Source organism: Cebus imitator, unplaced genomic scaffold (assembly GCF_001604975.1).
Source record: "Cebus imitator isolate Cc_AM_T3 unplaced genomic scaffold, Cebus_imitator-1.0 Scaffold263, whole genome shotgun sequence".
NCBI classification, from domain to species: domain Eukaryota; kingdom Metazoa; phylum Chordata; class Mammalia; order Primates; family Cebidae; genus Cebus; species Cebus imitator.
In genome coordinates, this window is record NW_016107578.1 from 1,207,065 (window position 1) to 1,222,435 (window position 15,371).

Consider the following 15,371-nt stretch of genomic DNA (forward strand, 5'->3'; position numbering starts at 1 on the left):
TTTAAAACAAAGCAGAAAACCCAGTAACTTTTTTTTAAAAAATTCTTTTGGCTGCATAAAAAAATGTTTTTTACATCAAATGTTTAAATAGTAACATAGCAAAATACGTAGTTCTCACTTTTCTAGATACATAACACTTTGGCCCCTTCCCCTACGGCCCGGCCCCTGTGGCCTCGCCCACAGTCCTGGCTGTAACTTCAACCGTGTCCTCTGGGCCTGGCCCCACCTTCCTCCCCGGCCCCGACGGATGGCCACGGCCCCTGCCCCTGCCCCTGCCCCTGCCGGTAGCCCCGCCTGCAGGCCTGGCTCTAACCTCGAAATGCCCTCTGGGCTCCTTTCTGTCTACAGCCCACCCCAAGGTCCTCCGCAGCCAAGCAGGAGGGAACTAGAATTCTCTGCCTCGGGAGGGTCCTGCATGGCAGAGACCCTAGTCTCGAAAATCCAGCGGGTTAGAGGCGGGGAGCGGGGAGCCGGGAGCGGAAATGACGCCAGCTGTTCGCGCTTGAGAGCTTTTTTGCTTTCGGATTTGGGGCCTGGCTGGCGTTGGTGAGTTCCGCCGAGATGGGGTGACGTTGGGGTGAAGGACGGGTTTGGCCTGGACCTTAGCGAGGCTTGTCCCGCCTCGCCTGCGTTCGTCGGGGCCGCTTGCTTCCGCTCGGTTCGTCACTCCCCGGGAGGAGCCGGGTCGCTAGTTGCGGTGTCCACTGTGCTCTCCTCTCCAAAGGTCTTCAAAGCAGCGTTTGTTAATTTTTTTCCAGGAGGAAAATGATTTCCGCTTTTTGCATCCATGTTGGTTCCGTCCCCAGGGTCCTCCCGGCTCAGGGACCCGGCGATTTTTGTGTTCTGGTAAGCTCTGGGTGAAAGTTGTTCTAGGTGGCCTTTTGTGTCTCTTCTTATGCAAATGAATGTTTCATTTGTAAATTTGGTTTCGTCTTTATGCGTTGTATTTTGTTTTTGACCATTACTTTCATGGAGAAAGATAATTTTTTAGGTTTATAGGGTGTGCATATTTGTGTGTGTGTGAATATAAACGTTTGTAGACCGCACGTCTTTCTGCTAAAGAATACTAAGTATACTCTCCTGTCTTTTTTTTTTTTTTTTAATGTGTTTGAAATTAAAAAAAAAAAAAATACTAAGAATAACAACTCATTCTCTTCGAATGAAGTTCCCAGGTCTGTACATCCCAAGAGAGCTTTGTAATCAGAGCTCCAGCAGGAAAGGATGAAATCTTTATTATTCTAGCCTCAGAATCATCAAATTGACAATTAACAGGATGGTTGGATTGTTTTTTCCCCCATATTTCTCTTTTGAAAAATCTTAAACGTATTCATAATTTGACCATTCAATATCCATTGTAATAGATTAACCCATTTTTAGCATTTTGCCCGTTTCCACTTTCCCCAGGTAAATACAGTTTATGGTGAATTAGATCTGATAGTAAATTGAAAGTAAGTACTAGACATAATACTTGATTAAATACTCGGCATTGCATATGTCAAAGATGAGGACATTGCCTTAGTACAGGTAGAATACTATTATTTCATACAAGAAAATGAAAAACTTTAGCGTCATGCAATATCTATCTGTTAGAAAAAAAATTCTGGGCCGGGCGCTGTGGCTCACGCCTGTAATCTCAGCACTTTGGGAGGCCAAGGCGGATGGATTACTTAAGGTTGTGAGTTCGAGAACAGCCTGACCAACATGGAGGAACCCGGTCTCCTAATAATTCAAAAATTAGCCAGGCGTGGTGGCGCATGCCTGTAATCCCAGCTACCTGGGAGGCTGAGGCGTGAGAATCGCTTGAACCCGGGAGTGGAGGTTGCGGTGAGCTGAGGTCGGCCATTGCACCCCAGCCTGGACAAGAGTGAAACTCCATCTCAAAAAAAAAAAAAAAATCTGGGCCGGGCGCTGTGGCTCACGCCTGTAATCCTAGCTCTTTGGGAGGCCAAGGTGGGTGGATCACCTGAAGTCAGGAGTTCAAGACCAGCCTGGCCATCATGGTGAAATCCTATCTTTAAAAAAAAAAGAAAAAAATCTGTACATTTTTCCAAAACAGGGTCTTGGCTATTTTTGGATCTAAGATCCATTAAAGGTTTCTACATTGCATTTGTTTACATATTTCAGTTTCTTTGAACCAAGAGTAATTGGAGCTTTCACTTTTTTGAGTCTCACTCTGTTGCCCAGGCTGGAACACAGTGATGTGATCTCGGCTCACTGCAACCTCCACCTCCTGGGTTGAAGTGATTCTCCTGCCTCAGCCTCCTGAGTAGCTGGAATTACAGGCGTGCACCACCATGCCTGGGTAATTTTTGTATTTTTAGTAGGGATGGGGTTTCACCATGTTGGTCAGGCTGGTCTGGAACTCCTGACCTTGTGATCCACCTGCCTTGACCTCCCAAAGTGCTGGGATTACAGGCATGAGCCATCTCACCAGACCAAATAAAATTGAACTTTGATAGAAAAAAATCAACCAAATAAATACTATAAAAAGTTAGTTCTCTGTGAAGATGCACATAACAGACCAATTTTAGGCACAGAGCAGTTTGACTTTGCGTCTCTGATAGCATGAGATGGGGATGCAGATTTGTTTGGTTTAAGTGTTTCCAATCAAGGCCCTGTTGAGGCTGTCCAGTACTTAAAGTGTATTGTGAGATTTTTTTTTTTTATGTGGGTGTGCAAAAATTGTACTTGAATTCAAGTTCTGGCTTACCACTTCAATTTTCTTTTCTTAATTTGCTTTTTAAAATTTCTTTAGAGATAGGGTTTCGCTATGTTGCTCAGGCTGGTCTCAAACTTCTGGGCTCAAGCAGTCCTCTCACCTTGGCCTCCCAAAATGCTGGGACTGCAGGCATGAGCTACTGCCCCAGCCAGTGTATATGTTTGATGACTGATGATTAAGTATGTTTGTTGATTATTGGTTAATTCCAACAGGAATCCCAATAACCCTATATAAAGAGGAATGGAGATTGCTGCTGTTCATTTAGATTAATGAGCTGTCCTGAAGTGATGTTGGCATCAATGAAAACAGGGTTCTGGCACATTCTCACCTCACAGGATGGCAGCTGTTGATTCGTCCCATGGTAAGTCCTTTTGCTCCTTTTCGGATCCACTGCTCTAGGTTCTCTCTACAGTCCAGTGGTCCGGGCTGCTGGTCACACTGATGATTCATTTGGGAGGTGCTGAGGTGGGCCAGAGTGTGCTGTTTTGTGAGTCAGCCCCAGCCTGGCTGTGAGTTTTGGAAAGAGGTACTGCAGATTCTCCTTCGTGAATTTTACCAGTAAGATAGAGTCAGGGGCTCTGGGTGTCTGTTTCCTTATCTGTGAAATGAGACTGATGTAATTTTCCTGGCAGGCAGCATGGCTTATCACCACCTTTAGGTCTACTGTGGCATTGTATGGCAGCAGGTTGTATGTTTGTGTTTCCTTTCCTTTCCCTTCCCTTTCCCTTTTTCCCTTTTTTCATTTTTCCCTTTCCCTTTCCTTTCTTTCTTCTCTCTTTCTTTTCTTTCTATTCTTTTCTTTCTCTTCTCTTCTTTTTTTTCTTTTATTTTCTTTTCTCTTTCCTTTCATCTTGCTCTTTTGCCTAGGCTGGAGTGCAGTGGTGCATTCATAACTCACTGCAGCCTCAAACTCCTGGGCTCAGGCAGTCGTTTCACCTCAGCCTCCCAAGTACCTGGGACTACAGGTGCATGCCACCACGGACCTGGCTGATTAAAACAAAATATAGGCCGGGCGCGGTGGCTCATACCTGTAATCCCACCACTTTAGGAGGCTGAGGCGGGTGGATCACAAGGTCAAGAGATTGAGACCATCTTGGCCAACAGGATGAAACCCAATTTCTACTAAAAAAATACAAAAATTAGCTGGGAGTGGTGGTACGTGCCTGTATTCCCCGCTACTCAGGAGGCTGAGGTAGGAGAATTGCTTGAACCCGGGAGGTGGAGGTTGCAGTGAGCCGAGATTGTGCTACTGCACTCCAGCCTGGCAACAGAGCGAGACTCTGTCTCAAAAAAACAAAACAACAACAACAAAAATATATATATATATATATATTTTTTTTTTTGGTAGAAATGAGGAGGTCTCACTATGTTGCCCAAGGTGGTCTCAAACTCCTTGGCTCAAGCAATCGTCCTCTGTCAGCCTCCCAAGGAAGTGTGACTACAGGTGTGTGTCACCACATGGAGCTAATTCTTTTTTTTTTTTTTGAGACAGAGTCTTGCCGTTTCCCAGGCTGGAGTGCAGGGGTGTGATCTCGGCTCACTGCAACCTCCGCCTCTTGGATTCAACCGATTCTCCTGCCTCAGCCTCCTGAGTAGCTTGGATTACAGGCGTGCACCACCATGCCCAGCTAATTTTTGTATTTTTAGTAGAGACAGGGTTTCACCATGTTGGTCAGGCTGGTCTTGAATTCCTGACCTCGTAATCCGCCCACCTTGGCCTCCCAAAGTACTGGGATTACAGGCATGAGCCACTGCACCCGGCCACACCGGGCTAATTTTAAAATTTTTTGTAAAGCAAGGGTTTCACTGTGTTGCCCAGGCTGACCTCAAACTTGTCACCTCAAGCTGTCCTCCCGCCTCAACCTCCCAGAGCACCAGGATTAGAGATATGAGCTACTGCAGCTGGCCTCATGTGAGTTTTCTTGATTTTGCAGGAATATTTGGGAATTTCGTACTAGGAGTAATGACCTCTAGGTAGGTGGATGTGGGGATTATGGTCATCTTGGGGCTCTCATGCCTCTGTTTTCTTACAGTACATTATCTTTCTGGGGACCCAGTTTGCCTTCATGAAGAAAAGACAGCAGCAGGAAGGATAGTGGCCGACTGCCTAACAAATTATTATCAGGTAAAAAGTAACTGTATCCTTGTACATAGCAACAAACTTGCATCCACTAGGTAGACACATTTCCCTCTAGACAGACTTGTCTCCAGGCTTCTTAAATAAGTAAAGTGTCACTCAAGGACTGAATCCCCATTTGAATTTCCCCAAGGAATGGGGCTTCCCATATAGGGAGGTGTTAACTTGAAAATCATCCTGGTCTGGGCATGGCGGCTTATGCCTGTAATGCTAGCACTTCAGGAGCCTGAGGCAGGCAGATTGCTTGAGTACAGGTGTTCAAGACCAGCCTGGGCCACATAATGAGACCTTGTCTACTAAAAATTTAAAAATTAGCTGGGCAAAGTGGTGCATGACTGTACTCCCAGCTACTTGGGAGGCTGAAGTGGGTGGATCAGTTGAGCCCTGGAGGTTGTGGCTGCAGTGAACTGTGATTGCACCACTGTACTCTAGCCTGGGCAACAGAGTGAGACTGTCTCAAAAAATTTTTTTTGAATTAGAAAAGTAAAATGTCCTGGCTGGGTGTGGTGGCTCATGCCTGTAATCCCAGCACTTTGGGAGGCTGAGGTAGGTGGATCACAACGTCAGGAGTTTGAGACCAGCTTGACAAACATGGTGAAAGTCCGTCTCTACTAAAAATACAAAAATTAGACAGGTGTGGTGGCGTACCTGTAATCCCAGCTACTCGGGAGGCTGAGGCAGGAGAATTGCTTGAACTCGGGAGGCGGAGTTTGCAGTGAGCCAGGATTGCGCCATTGCACTCTAGCCTGGGTGACAGAGCGAGACTCTGCTTCTAAATAAATAAATAAAGTGTCCTTTGTTCAAGTTGTTTATCAGCGTTGATTGGATGTCTGGAATGTGCTGAGCAGTGTGCTCAAATAGATGGAAATAAGATGAGATCTTCTAGTCCGGTTGTGCTGAGATAAATTCATATTCAAGAAGTACCATTAATGGCCTATGAGTGGAGGAGATGACAGTGATTGTGCTTATGGAGAGAGGAGTTTCTAGGACCCTTAAACCCTGGAGTCGGTAATTACAGCCCCTGGAATCCTGTATAGGCATTGCGTCCTCCTTCCTTATTCTCCAGTGGGTGCTGATGGACATGTTAGTTGGCTCCAACCAGCATCTGTGTTGATGCTTTAGGATTCAGTGACCTTTGATGATGTGGCTGTGGACTTCACCCAGGAGGAGTGGACTTTACTAGACCCAACTCAGAGAAGCCTCTACAGTGATGTGATGCTAGAGAACTACAAGAACCTGGCCACAGTAGGTAAGACTGGCATCATCCCTGGCAGCCTCCTATGGGACTGATATATGTTATGTGCTTACTGTGTTGTAGCATTAGCGACGTTAACTTGAACACAAAAAGAAATAACAGAGACATAGTCACTATCCTAAATAGGTTTTAATCTGTGACCACTCTCAAAATGTGGTCCAAGATTAATAGCAACACCATCTGTCTGTTAGAAATGTACATTTTCTGCCAGACACGGTGGTTCACGCCTGTAATCCCAGCACTTTGGGAGACTGAGGCAGGCAGATTACCTGAGATCAGGAGTTTGAGACCAGCCTAGCTAACATGGTAAAACCCCATCTCTACTAAAAATACAAATATTAGCCGGGCATGGTGGTGCATGTCTATAGTCCCAGCTACTTGGGAGGCTGAGGCAGAAGAATCACGTGAACCCAAGAGGAAGAAGAGTTGCTGTGAGCCCAAGATGATGCCACTGCACTCCAGCCTGGGCAACAGCAAGACTCCGTCTTAAAAAAAAAAATGTACATTTTCATTCTCCACCCAGAAACCTGGAGTTGGAGCCCAATCATCTGTGTTTCAACAAGTCCTCTAGATGACTGTGATGCACAATAATGTTTTGAAAACCACTGGTGTAGTTTTCTCCCAAGGAGAATAAGGATCTCTTTGTTATACTTTCTTATTTTGTATTTTTTTTGTTGTTTTGAGTCACAGTTTCATTCTTTTGCACAGGCTGGAGTGCACTGGCTTGATCTCAGCTCACTGCCACCTCTGTCTCCTGGGTTCTAGCGATTCTTGTGCCTCAGCCTCCCAAATAACTAGGATTACAGGTGTGCACCAACATACCTGGCTATTTTGTGTGTGTGTGTGTGTGTGTGTTTAGTAGAATGGTGTTTCACCATGTTGGCTAGGCTGGTCTTGAACTCCTGACCTCAAGTGATCCACCTGCCTCAGCCTCCCAAAGTGTTGGGATTACAGGCATGAGCCACTGCATCTGACTGTTATTTTGTGTTTGAATAAAAGTCGTAGTGCTTTTTAAATATGTACGTAAGCCTGAATTTCGGTTTTAGGGAAAAGAAGTAACCAGACTGTTTGGGGCACAGACAGAGGTGTTATTTGCATTTTTAGCCCTTCTGAAATAACTTCGCCACTTTCATTAGATCTGTAGTTCCTGAATCATAGAAAGGTTTGTAATCTCTTTGTGTGTGTATGTGTGAGCCAAAGATTTATTTCTTCATTTCTTGCATTTGAAGTACTCTTCAATGACATCCTTGGCCTGAGATTCCTTGCCATAGTCTTAACTACTACTCAACTGCAACCAACCACTTTATGGGGCTTCCCCTCTCTGCCATTTTTAGAGAGGCCGACCCATTCCCTAGTTTCTTGTTGTCATCAGCCTTAATTAGGTTGATTTGGTGTTCAGCACAAAAGGCCTCCACCAACTTGACATACATAAGCTCATCACAGTTGTATGCAAGCACGCAAAGATGGGCTTGACACTTGTCTAAGGCTTTGGCAGCTTCGCAGATTCCACGTGCTAGGCCATCGTGGATGAGGGCAGTCTTCAGTACCTCTTGTAAAGCAGTATTGATGTCCATTACACCTCCAGCAGCAATGTCTTCCTCAGTCATGGCAGTGGGTTACGGGTGAAGCCGAATCTTGAACGCAATCAAGCCTCCACCTCTGCATGACCTGGTGGCAGCCGGGAAAGAGCAGTTTGTAATCTCTTGTATGAGCCTCTTCCATTAATGTTTTTTTCTGTGCTCAGGAGGTCAGATCATCAAACCCAGTCTGATATCTTGGTTGGAACAAGAAGAGTCAAGGACAGTTCAGGGAGGCGTTCTCCAAGGTGAGTGTTCGTGAAGAACAACTCTGGTTGATGAGAAAGTCACTATGTTTGGAAGCATAATTAGGAAACTTTTTTTTTTTTTTGAGCTGGAGTTTCACTCTTGTTGCCCAGGCTAGAGTGCAGTGGCGCAATCTTGGCTCACTGCAACCTCCACCTCCCAGGTTCAAGCAATTCTCCTGCCTCAGCCTCCTGAGTAGCTGGGATTACAGGTGCCCGCCACCACGCTTGGCTAATTTTTGTATTTTTAGTAGAGATGGGGTTTCTCCATGTTGGTCAGGCTGGTCTCGAACTCCTGACCTCAGGTAATCTACCCACCTCAGCCTACCAAATTCCTAGGATTACAGTCATGAGCCACCATGCTTTGGCCTAGGAAACTTTTTAACATGTATTTTCTCTCTGCAGGTTTAGATAAAGTTAGAAAATATTTAACTTCCCACACACTTTTACTTACAGAACAGTCCCCCCTTGTCTGAAAAATGAAAATTTCATTTTTCACTGTTTCAGTTATCTACAGTCAACCATGGTCCAAAAAATATTAAATGGAAAATTCAGTCAGGCACGGTGGCCCATGCCTGTAATCCCTACACTTTGGACGGCCTAGGTGGGTGAATCATTGAGCCCAGGAGTTCGAGACCAGCCTAGGCAATGTACCGAGAACCTTGTTTCTACAAAAAATAGAAAAATTAGCTGAGGGTGGTGGGACACACCTGCTGTCCCAGCCACTCAGGAGACAGTTTTGAGGATTGATTGAGCCTGGGAGGTCAAGGCTGCGATGAGATGTGATTACACCACTGCACTCCAGCCTAGGTGACAGAGTGAGACCCTGGCCACTGCCCCACTACCCCGCAAAAAAAAAAAAAAAATTCCAGAAATAAAACAACATTCCAAGTTTAAAAATTTTCACTGTTCTCAGTAGTATGATGAAATCTTATGTCATCCTGCCTGGCATGTGAATCATCCTTTTGTCCGTATATCCACACTGTGTACACCACCTGTCAGTCGCATAATGGCCATCTCAGTTACTAGGTTGAAATATCATAGTATATACAGGGTTCAGAACTAGCCATGATCTCAGGCATCCACCTGGGGTCTTAGAACATTTCTTTTTTTTTTTTTTTTTTGAGACAAAGTTTCGCACTTGTTGCCCAGGCTGGTGTGCAGTGTGGCGCAGTCTTGACTCACTGCAACCTCCACCTCCCAGGTTCAAATGATTCTCCTGCCTCTGCCTCCCAAGTAGCTGGGATTACAGGCACCCACCACCACACCTGGCTAAAATTTTTAGTAGCAATGGAGTTTCATTATGTTGACCACGCTGGTGGTGAACTCCTGACCTCAGGTGATCCACCCACCTTGGCCTCCCAAAGTGCTGGGATTACAGGCATGAGCCACTGTGCCTGGCCAGAACATTTCCTTAAGTCAATTTTTGTTACACGCTTTTCCAGAATTTCCTACTTTCACTCCCTGATATTCTATTCACTATCAGTTTTTTTTTTTTTTTTTTTTTTTTTTTTTTTTTTTTTTTTTTTTTTTTTTNTTTTTTTTCTTTTCTAAGAAAATCAAGGTACATCTGCAGGAATCACTATCAGTTTTAATTTTTATAGCATCAATTTGTAATAAACGATCTAAAATTTTTACTCGTGTCCTTGTCTTAGCCAGTTTCTCCCCCTTTGGATCATTTACATCAAAATCAAATTTTTGATGTAGCCCAAATCCCCAAATCTATTTCTGTTTTTTCTTGCCATGTTTAATTTGAAACAAATAGAAATGAGCCTTATTGTTTTCAGCTCGTTCCATTTCTTTCCATTTTTTTTCCCCAAATCCTTTAATTTGTCATTGTTGTTCACTCTGTCGCCAAGGCTGGAGTGCAGTGGTGTGATCTCAGCTCCTTGTAACCTCTGCCTCCCAGGTTCAAGACATTCTGCCTCAGCCCGCTGAGTAGCTGGGATCACAGGTGCTCACCACCACACGCAGCTAACTTTTGTATTTTTAGTGGAGACGGGGTTTCACCATGTTGGCCAGGCTTGCTCCCCAACTCCTGACCTCTAGTGATGTGCCTGCCTTGGCCTCCCAAAGTGCTGGGATTACAGGCATGAGCTACCTCACCTTGCCTAAGTCCTTTTATTTGTTTGTCTGTTTTATTTCAGGATGGGAATTGCAACTTGAAACGCAGTGGTCTACACTTCAGCAGAACTGTTTGACGGGTCAGACATCCATTGGGATACAATTGGTAAGATTTGCAAGGGATAGTTCTTATTTTCCATCCTCAGAGAAAATCAGGAATTCTGTTATGGAAAGTCAGCAAAAATAAGAGATATTTGAGAGAAGTTGCATACACGCAAGAGAGAGTGATGAGTTTGGGGGTTCTCTAAATGTATCATGAAACTTGTTTCCTCAGAGCTTCTTCACATTTCCACATATGGAACTAGACATTGAGTTTTGTTTTGGTGTTTTTTTGATACAGGGTCTTGCTGTCACCCAGGCAGGAGTGCAGTGGTATAATCATGGCTCATTATGGCCTTGACCTCCTAGGCTTAAGCTATCCTCCCACCTCACCCTCCCTAGTAGCTGGACTACAGGTGTGCACCACCACACCCAGCTAATTCTTTAAATTTTTTGTAGATATAGGATCTTGCTGTGTTGCCCAGACTAGTCTTGAGCTCCTGTGCTCAAGTGATCCTTTGCCTCAGTTTACCAAAGTGCTGGGATTACAGGCATGAGCTACCACATCTGGCTTAGACTTTGAATTAAAAAAATTTTTTTTTTGTTGACACAAGGTCTTGCTGTGTCACTCAGACTGGAGTCCAGTGGCACAAACATGGCTCACTGAAGCCTTGACCCTTTGGCTCAAGTGATCTTCCCACTTCAGCTTCTTATATAGTTGGGACTACAGGAATGTACCACCATGCCCAGCTAATTTTTTAATATTTTTTGTAGAGATAGGGTTTCATCATGTTGCCCAGGCTGCTCTCTAATTCCTAGGTTCAAACAATCTACCCACCTTGGCCTCCCAAAATGCTGGAATTACAAATGTGAGCCACTGCACCCATCTAGACATTGAATTTTAAAAACAGTATCTCAGAATTCTACAACAATCCATTATTATTATTATTATTATTATTATTTGAGATGGAGTTTTGTTCTTGTGGCCAGGCTGGATTGTGATGGCTCAATCTTGGTTCACTGCAACCTCTGCCTCCTGGGTTCAAGCAGTTCTCCTGCCTCAGCCTCCCAAGTAGCTGGGATTATGTGCATGTGCCACCACACCCGGCTAATTTTGTATTTTTAATAGAGATGGGGTTTCTCTGTGTTGGTGAGGCTGGTCTGGAACTCCCAATCTACCTCAAGTGATCACCTGCCTCAGCCTCCCAAATGCTGTGATTACAGGCATGAACCACAGCACCAAGCCTATGATTATTATAATTTTGAGACGGAGTCTCGCTTTGTTGCCCAGGCTGAAGTACAGTGACACCATCTTGGCTCACTGCAACCTCTGCCTCCCAGGTTCAAGCAATTCAATTCCCATGCCTTAGCCTCCCACATAGCTGGGATCATAGGCATGTGCCACCACACCCAGCTAATTTTTGTATTTTTAGTAGAGACAGGATTTCACCATGTTGGCCAGGCTGTTCTTGAACTCCTGACCTCATATGATCTGCCCCGCTCGGCCTCCCAAACTGCTGGGATTACAGGCCTGGCCACAATTAAAGTAGATGGCACAGCATTCTAGAATAAGAGTTAAGTCATACCACTTAAAATAAATCTACAGGGCAGGACCTGAATGCCTGTAATAAAAATGCCATAAATTATAATCATTATTATAATAATGTTTTTAGCTTCAGATGGGTGCATTCTGTTAATATGTTTGATAAAATTCTTATCATCCCTTCAACAGGAAGGAAACCACAATAGAGGGAAACTTTGTGACTGTGAGCAAGGTGGAGAAGCGTTCAGTGAACACTCATGCCTTAAGATGCACATGAGAACTCAAAGTACAGGGAACGCTCATGACTGTAATCAGTATGGAAAAGATTTCCTTATTCTGCATGAGAAAACCTCTACTGGTGAGAAACTGTCTGAGTTTAATCAGAGTGAAAAAATCTTCAACCTGACACCAAATATTGTATGCCAGAGAACTAGCACACAAGAAAAGTCATTTGAATGTAGTCATTGTGGAAAATCCTTCATTAATGGGCTATACCTTCAGGCACATGTGAAAACGCACAATGGAGAAAAACTCTATGAATGGAATGGGCCAGGTTTTATTGACTCCACAAACCTTTCTGTGCTTATAGAAACCCTCAATGCAAAAAAGCCCTATAAATGTAAGGAATGTGGAAAAGGCTATAGATACCCAGCCTACCTCAGTATTCACATGCGAACCCACACTGGGGAGAAACCCTATGAATGTAAGGAATGTGGGAAAGCCTTCAATTATTCCAATTCATTTCAGATACATGGAAGAACTCACACTGGAGAGAAACCGTATATATGTAAGGAATGTGGGAAAGCCTTCACTCAGTACTCGGGCCTTAGTATACATGTACGATCTCATAGTGGAGACAAACCCTATGAATGTAAGGAATGTGGGAAATCCTTCCTTACGTCCTCACGCCTTATTCAACATATCAGAACTCACACTGGAGAGAAGCCTTTTGTGTGTGCTGAATGTGGGAAAGCCTTTGCAATTTCCTCAAATCTTAGTGGACACTTGAGAACTCACACTGAAGAGAAGGCCTGTGAGTGTAAGATATGCGGGAAAGTATTTGGGTATCCCTCATGTCTTAATAATCACATGCGAACGCACAGTGCCCAGAAACCATACACCTGTAAGGAATGTGGGAAGGCTTTTAACTATTCCACCCACCTTAAAATTCACATGCGAATCCACACTGGAGAAAAACCCTATGAGTGTAAACAATGTGGAAAGGCCTTCAGTCATTCCAGTTCATTTCAAATACATGAAAGGACTCACACTGGAGAGAAGCCCTTTGAATGTAAACAGTGTGGGAAAGCCTTCATATGTTCCAGTTCCTTTAGAATTCACGAAAAAACACACATGGAAGAGAAACCCTATAAATGTCAGCAGTGCGGGAAAGCTTACAGTCATCCTCGTTCACTTCGAAGACACGAACGAACTCACTAATGAGAAACTCTGTCCATGTAATAAATGTGGGAAAGCTCTAATTTGTTCTGATTCACTTCAAAGACATGAATGAACTCACACTGGAGAGAAGAAACTATGAAAATTATTTAATTCCTGTAATCCCAGCACTTTGTGAGGCTAAGGTGGGTGGATCACTTGAGGTCAGGAGTTTGAGACCAGCCTGACCAACATGGTGAAACCCTGTCTCTACTAAAAATACCAAAAAAAAAAAAAAAATCCAGGTGTGGTGGCAGGTGCCTCTAATCCCAGCTACTTGGGAGACTGAAGCAAGAGAATAGCTTGAACCCAGGAGGCAGAGGTTGCCGTGAACAGACATCGTGCCACTGCACTCCAGCCTGGGCGACAGTGTAAGACTTCATCTCAAAAAAAAATTATTTGATTAAATTGAGACTGCTGTCCCTATAAGAAGAGAAAGACACAAGTGGGACAGCAAATAGAGGAGATGACATGAGGTCATCACATGAGTCCGTCTGCAAGCCAAAGACAGAAGGCTGGAACAGATCCTTTTATCAAGGCCTCCAACCTTGCTTGCTGGCACATTGATCTTGGGCTTCCAGAACTTTGAGCAAGTAAACTTCTCTTGTTTGAGCCACCCATTCTGGTGTTTTGTTGTGGCGGCTCTAGCAAGTTAATATGGTAAGCAATAAGCAAAAACGTTTATAGATTGTCCAAAAGCCTTAATATTCACATGCAAAGCTACACTGGAGAGAAGCTATATGAATGTAAGGTGTGGGAAAACCTTCATTGAGCCTTTGGTTCTTTCTACACACAGGAGAAGTTACATAGGAGAGACATTGTATGAATGTAAGGCACATGAAAAAGCCTGTGAATGTTCACTCTATTTTAATCACATAAAAGTTATCTGGTCATAGACTGTGTGAAAATAGAGGGGGAAGAAAGGAAAGTTACTTTTACTGTAAAGTAAGGAATCTGTGACCTTATACACCATATTGGAACTTGGAGCAGACCGAGACCCCATTAGGATTGTAGAAGAGCTTACATTAATGTTTTCTACCTTCTAGAAAGGTGTAAGAAGTTGAACTGGAGAGAAGCCTTCTCCCTGTAATGCATGTAGGAAGCCTTACATTAACTCCACAGAATTTTTTACCCATCTAAAATGACCTCAAAACCCTGGGAAGGTAAGGAATGTGGTATAACCTTTAAATATTTTACACACCATAATATTTACATGAATTCTCATATTTATAATACTGTACTGTTTCATGAGTAGTGTTAGTACCTTATACCATCAAAATAATTCTAAATCCTCCCTCTCAGACCTTCCACCATTATTATATTTCACTTACCTGCATATGCACACTCGCACATGAAACTAGCATATGTAATCTAGTACATTGTAGCTATTTTTCAGAAGCTGTCTGTTTGATCAATTAAGAATTATAAAAATGAACATTTGTATTTTACCTTCACTTCTTCCTTCTGTGCTCAAAGTTGGATGTATTTCTTGCACTTGATCCTCAAAACATAAAGCATTTTCCCCTTCTGGCTTCTTTGAGGATCTTTTGATATCTTTGATATTCTGTTATTTTTAAATGATATGCCTAGGTGTAGGTTTTTTTGGTGGTTGTCCTGCTTGGTGTTTGCTTAGCCTTCTGGATTTGTGTTTTGGTGTCTGAGTTAATTTTGAGATATTCAGTCATTATTGTTTCAGATATTTCTTTTCCTTTTTTTTCTTTCCATCTGGTATTTCGTTTATATGTAAGATACAACTTTTGTAGGTATCCCACAGTTCTTATATCTTGTTTTTTATTCTTAGTTCTCTTTGCTTTTCAGTTGTGGATTTTTTACTGCCATATTCTCAAGCTCTTTAGTTGGCTGTTTCCTGGCCAATAATAAGCCTACCAAAAGCATTCTTCACTTTCTATTACACTGTCTTCAATCTCTGGCATTTATTTGTGATTCTTAGAATTTCTGTCTCTGTATTTACACTGCCCATCTGTTCTTGGATGCTGTCTGCTTTATCCATTAGAACCCAGGACATACCAATCATAATTGTTTTAAATTCCCAGTCTGATAATTTCAACAATCCTTCTATATCTGGTTCTGGTTCTTATTCTTTCTCTTTAAACTAACTTTTCCTTTTAGTATGCTTGCAATTTTTCCGTAGCTGGACGTGGCATACCAGATAAGAGGAACTGCTGTAAATAGGCCTCTAATAATGGTGGTAAGTTGTGGTGAGAGCAGCAGTGTTCTATTGTCCAGTCATTAGATGTCAGCCTTTTAGTGAGTCCGTGCCTCTGCACTGTGAAC

At 43.4% G+C, this 15,371-nt stretch overlaps 1 protein-coding gene and 1 pseudogene across 3 annotated transcripts; one reads left to right on the forward strand and one right to left on the reverse strand.

Moving 5' to 3' along the window:
- Positions 1 to 530: 530 nt before the first annotated feature.
- ZNF426 (zinc finger protein 426) lies at positions 531 to 14,617 on the forward strand. Of its 3 annotated transcripts, XM_017500044.2 has the most exons (7): positions 553 to 846; positions 2,932 to 3,080; positions 4,753 to 4,844; positions 5,979 to 6,105; positions 7,856 to 7,936; positions 10,081 to 10,163; positions 11,829 to 14,617. In XM_017500044.2, the coding sequence occupies exons 2-7, from the start codon at positions 3,056 to 3,058 to the stop codon at positions 13,077 to 13,079; spliced, it is 1,659 nt and encodes a 552-aa protein (XP_017355533.1). In that variant the 5' UTR covers positions 553 to 846; positions 2,932 to 3,055; the 3' UTR covers positions 13,080 to 14,617. The 3 variants fall into 3 exon arrangements, with proteins under 3 accessions (XP_017355537.1, XP_017355533.1, XP_037584276.1); XM_017500048.2 differs by lacking the exon at positions 4,753 to 4,844 and having other exon boundaries at positions 531 to 846; XM_037728348.1 differs by lacking the exon at positions 7,856 to 7,936.
- LOC108283612 lies at positions 7,300 to 7,847 on the reverse strand (annotated as a pseudogene).
- Positions 14,618 to 15,371: the final 754 nt, after the last annotated feature.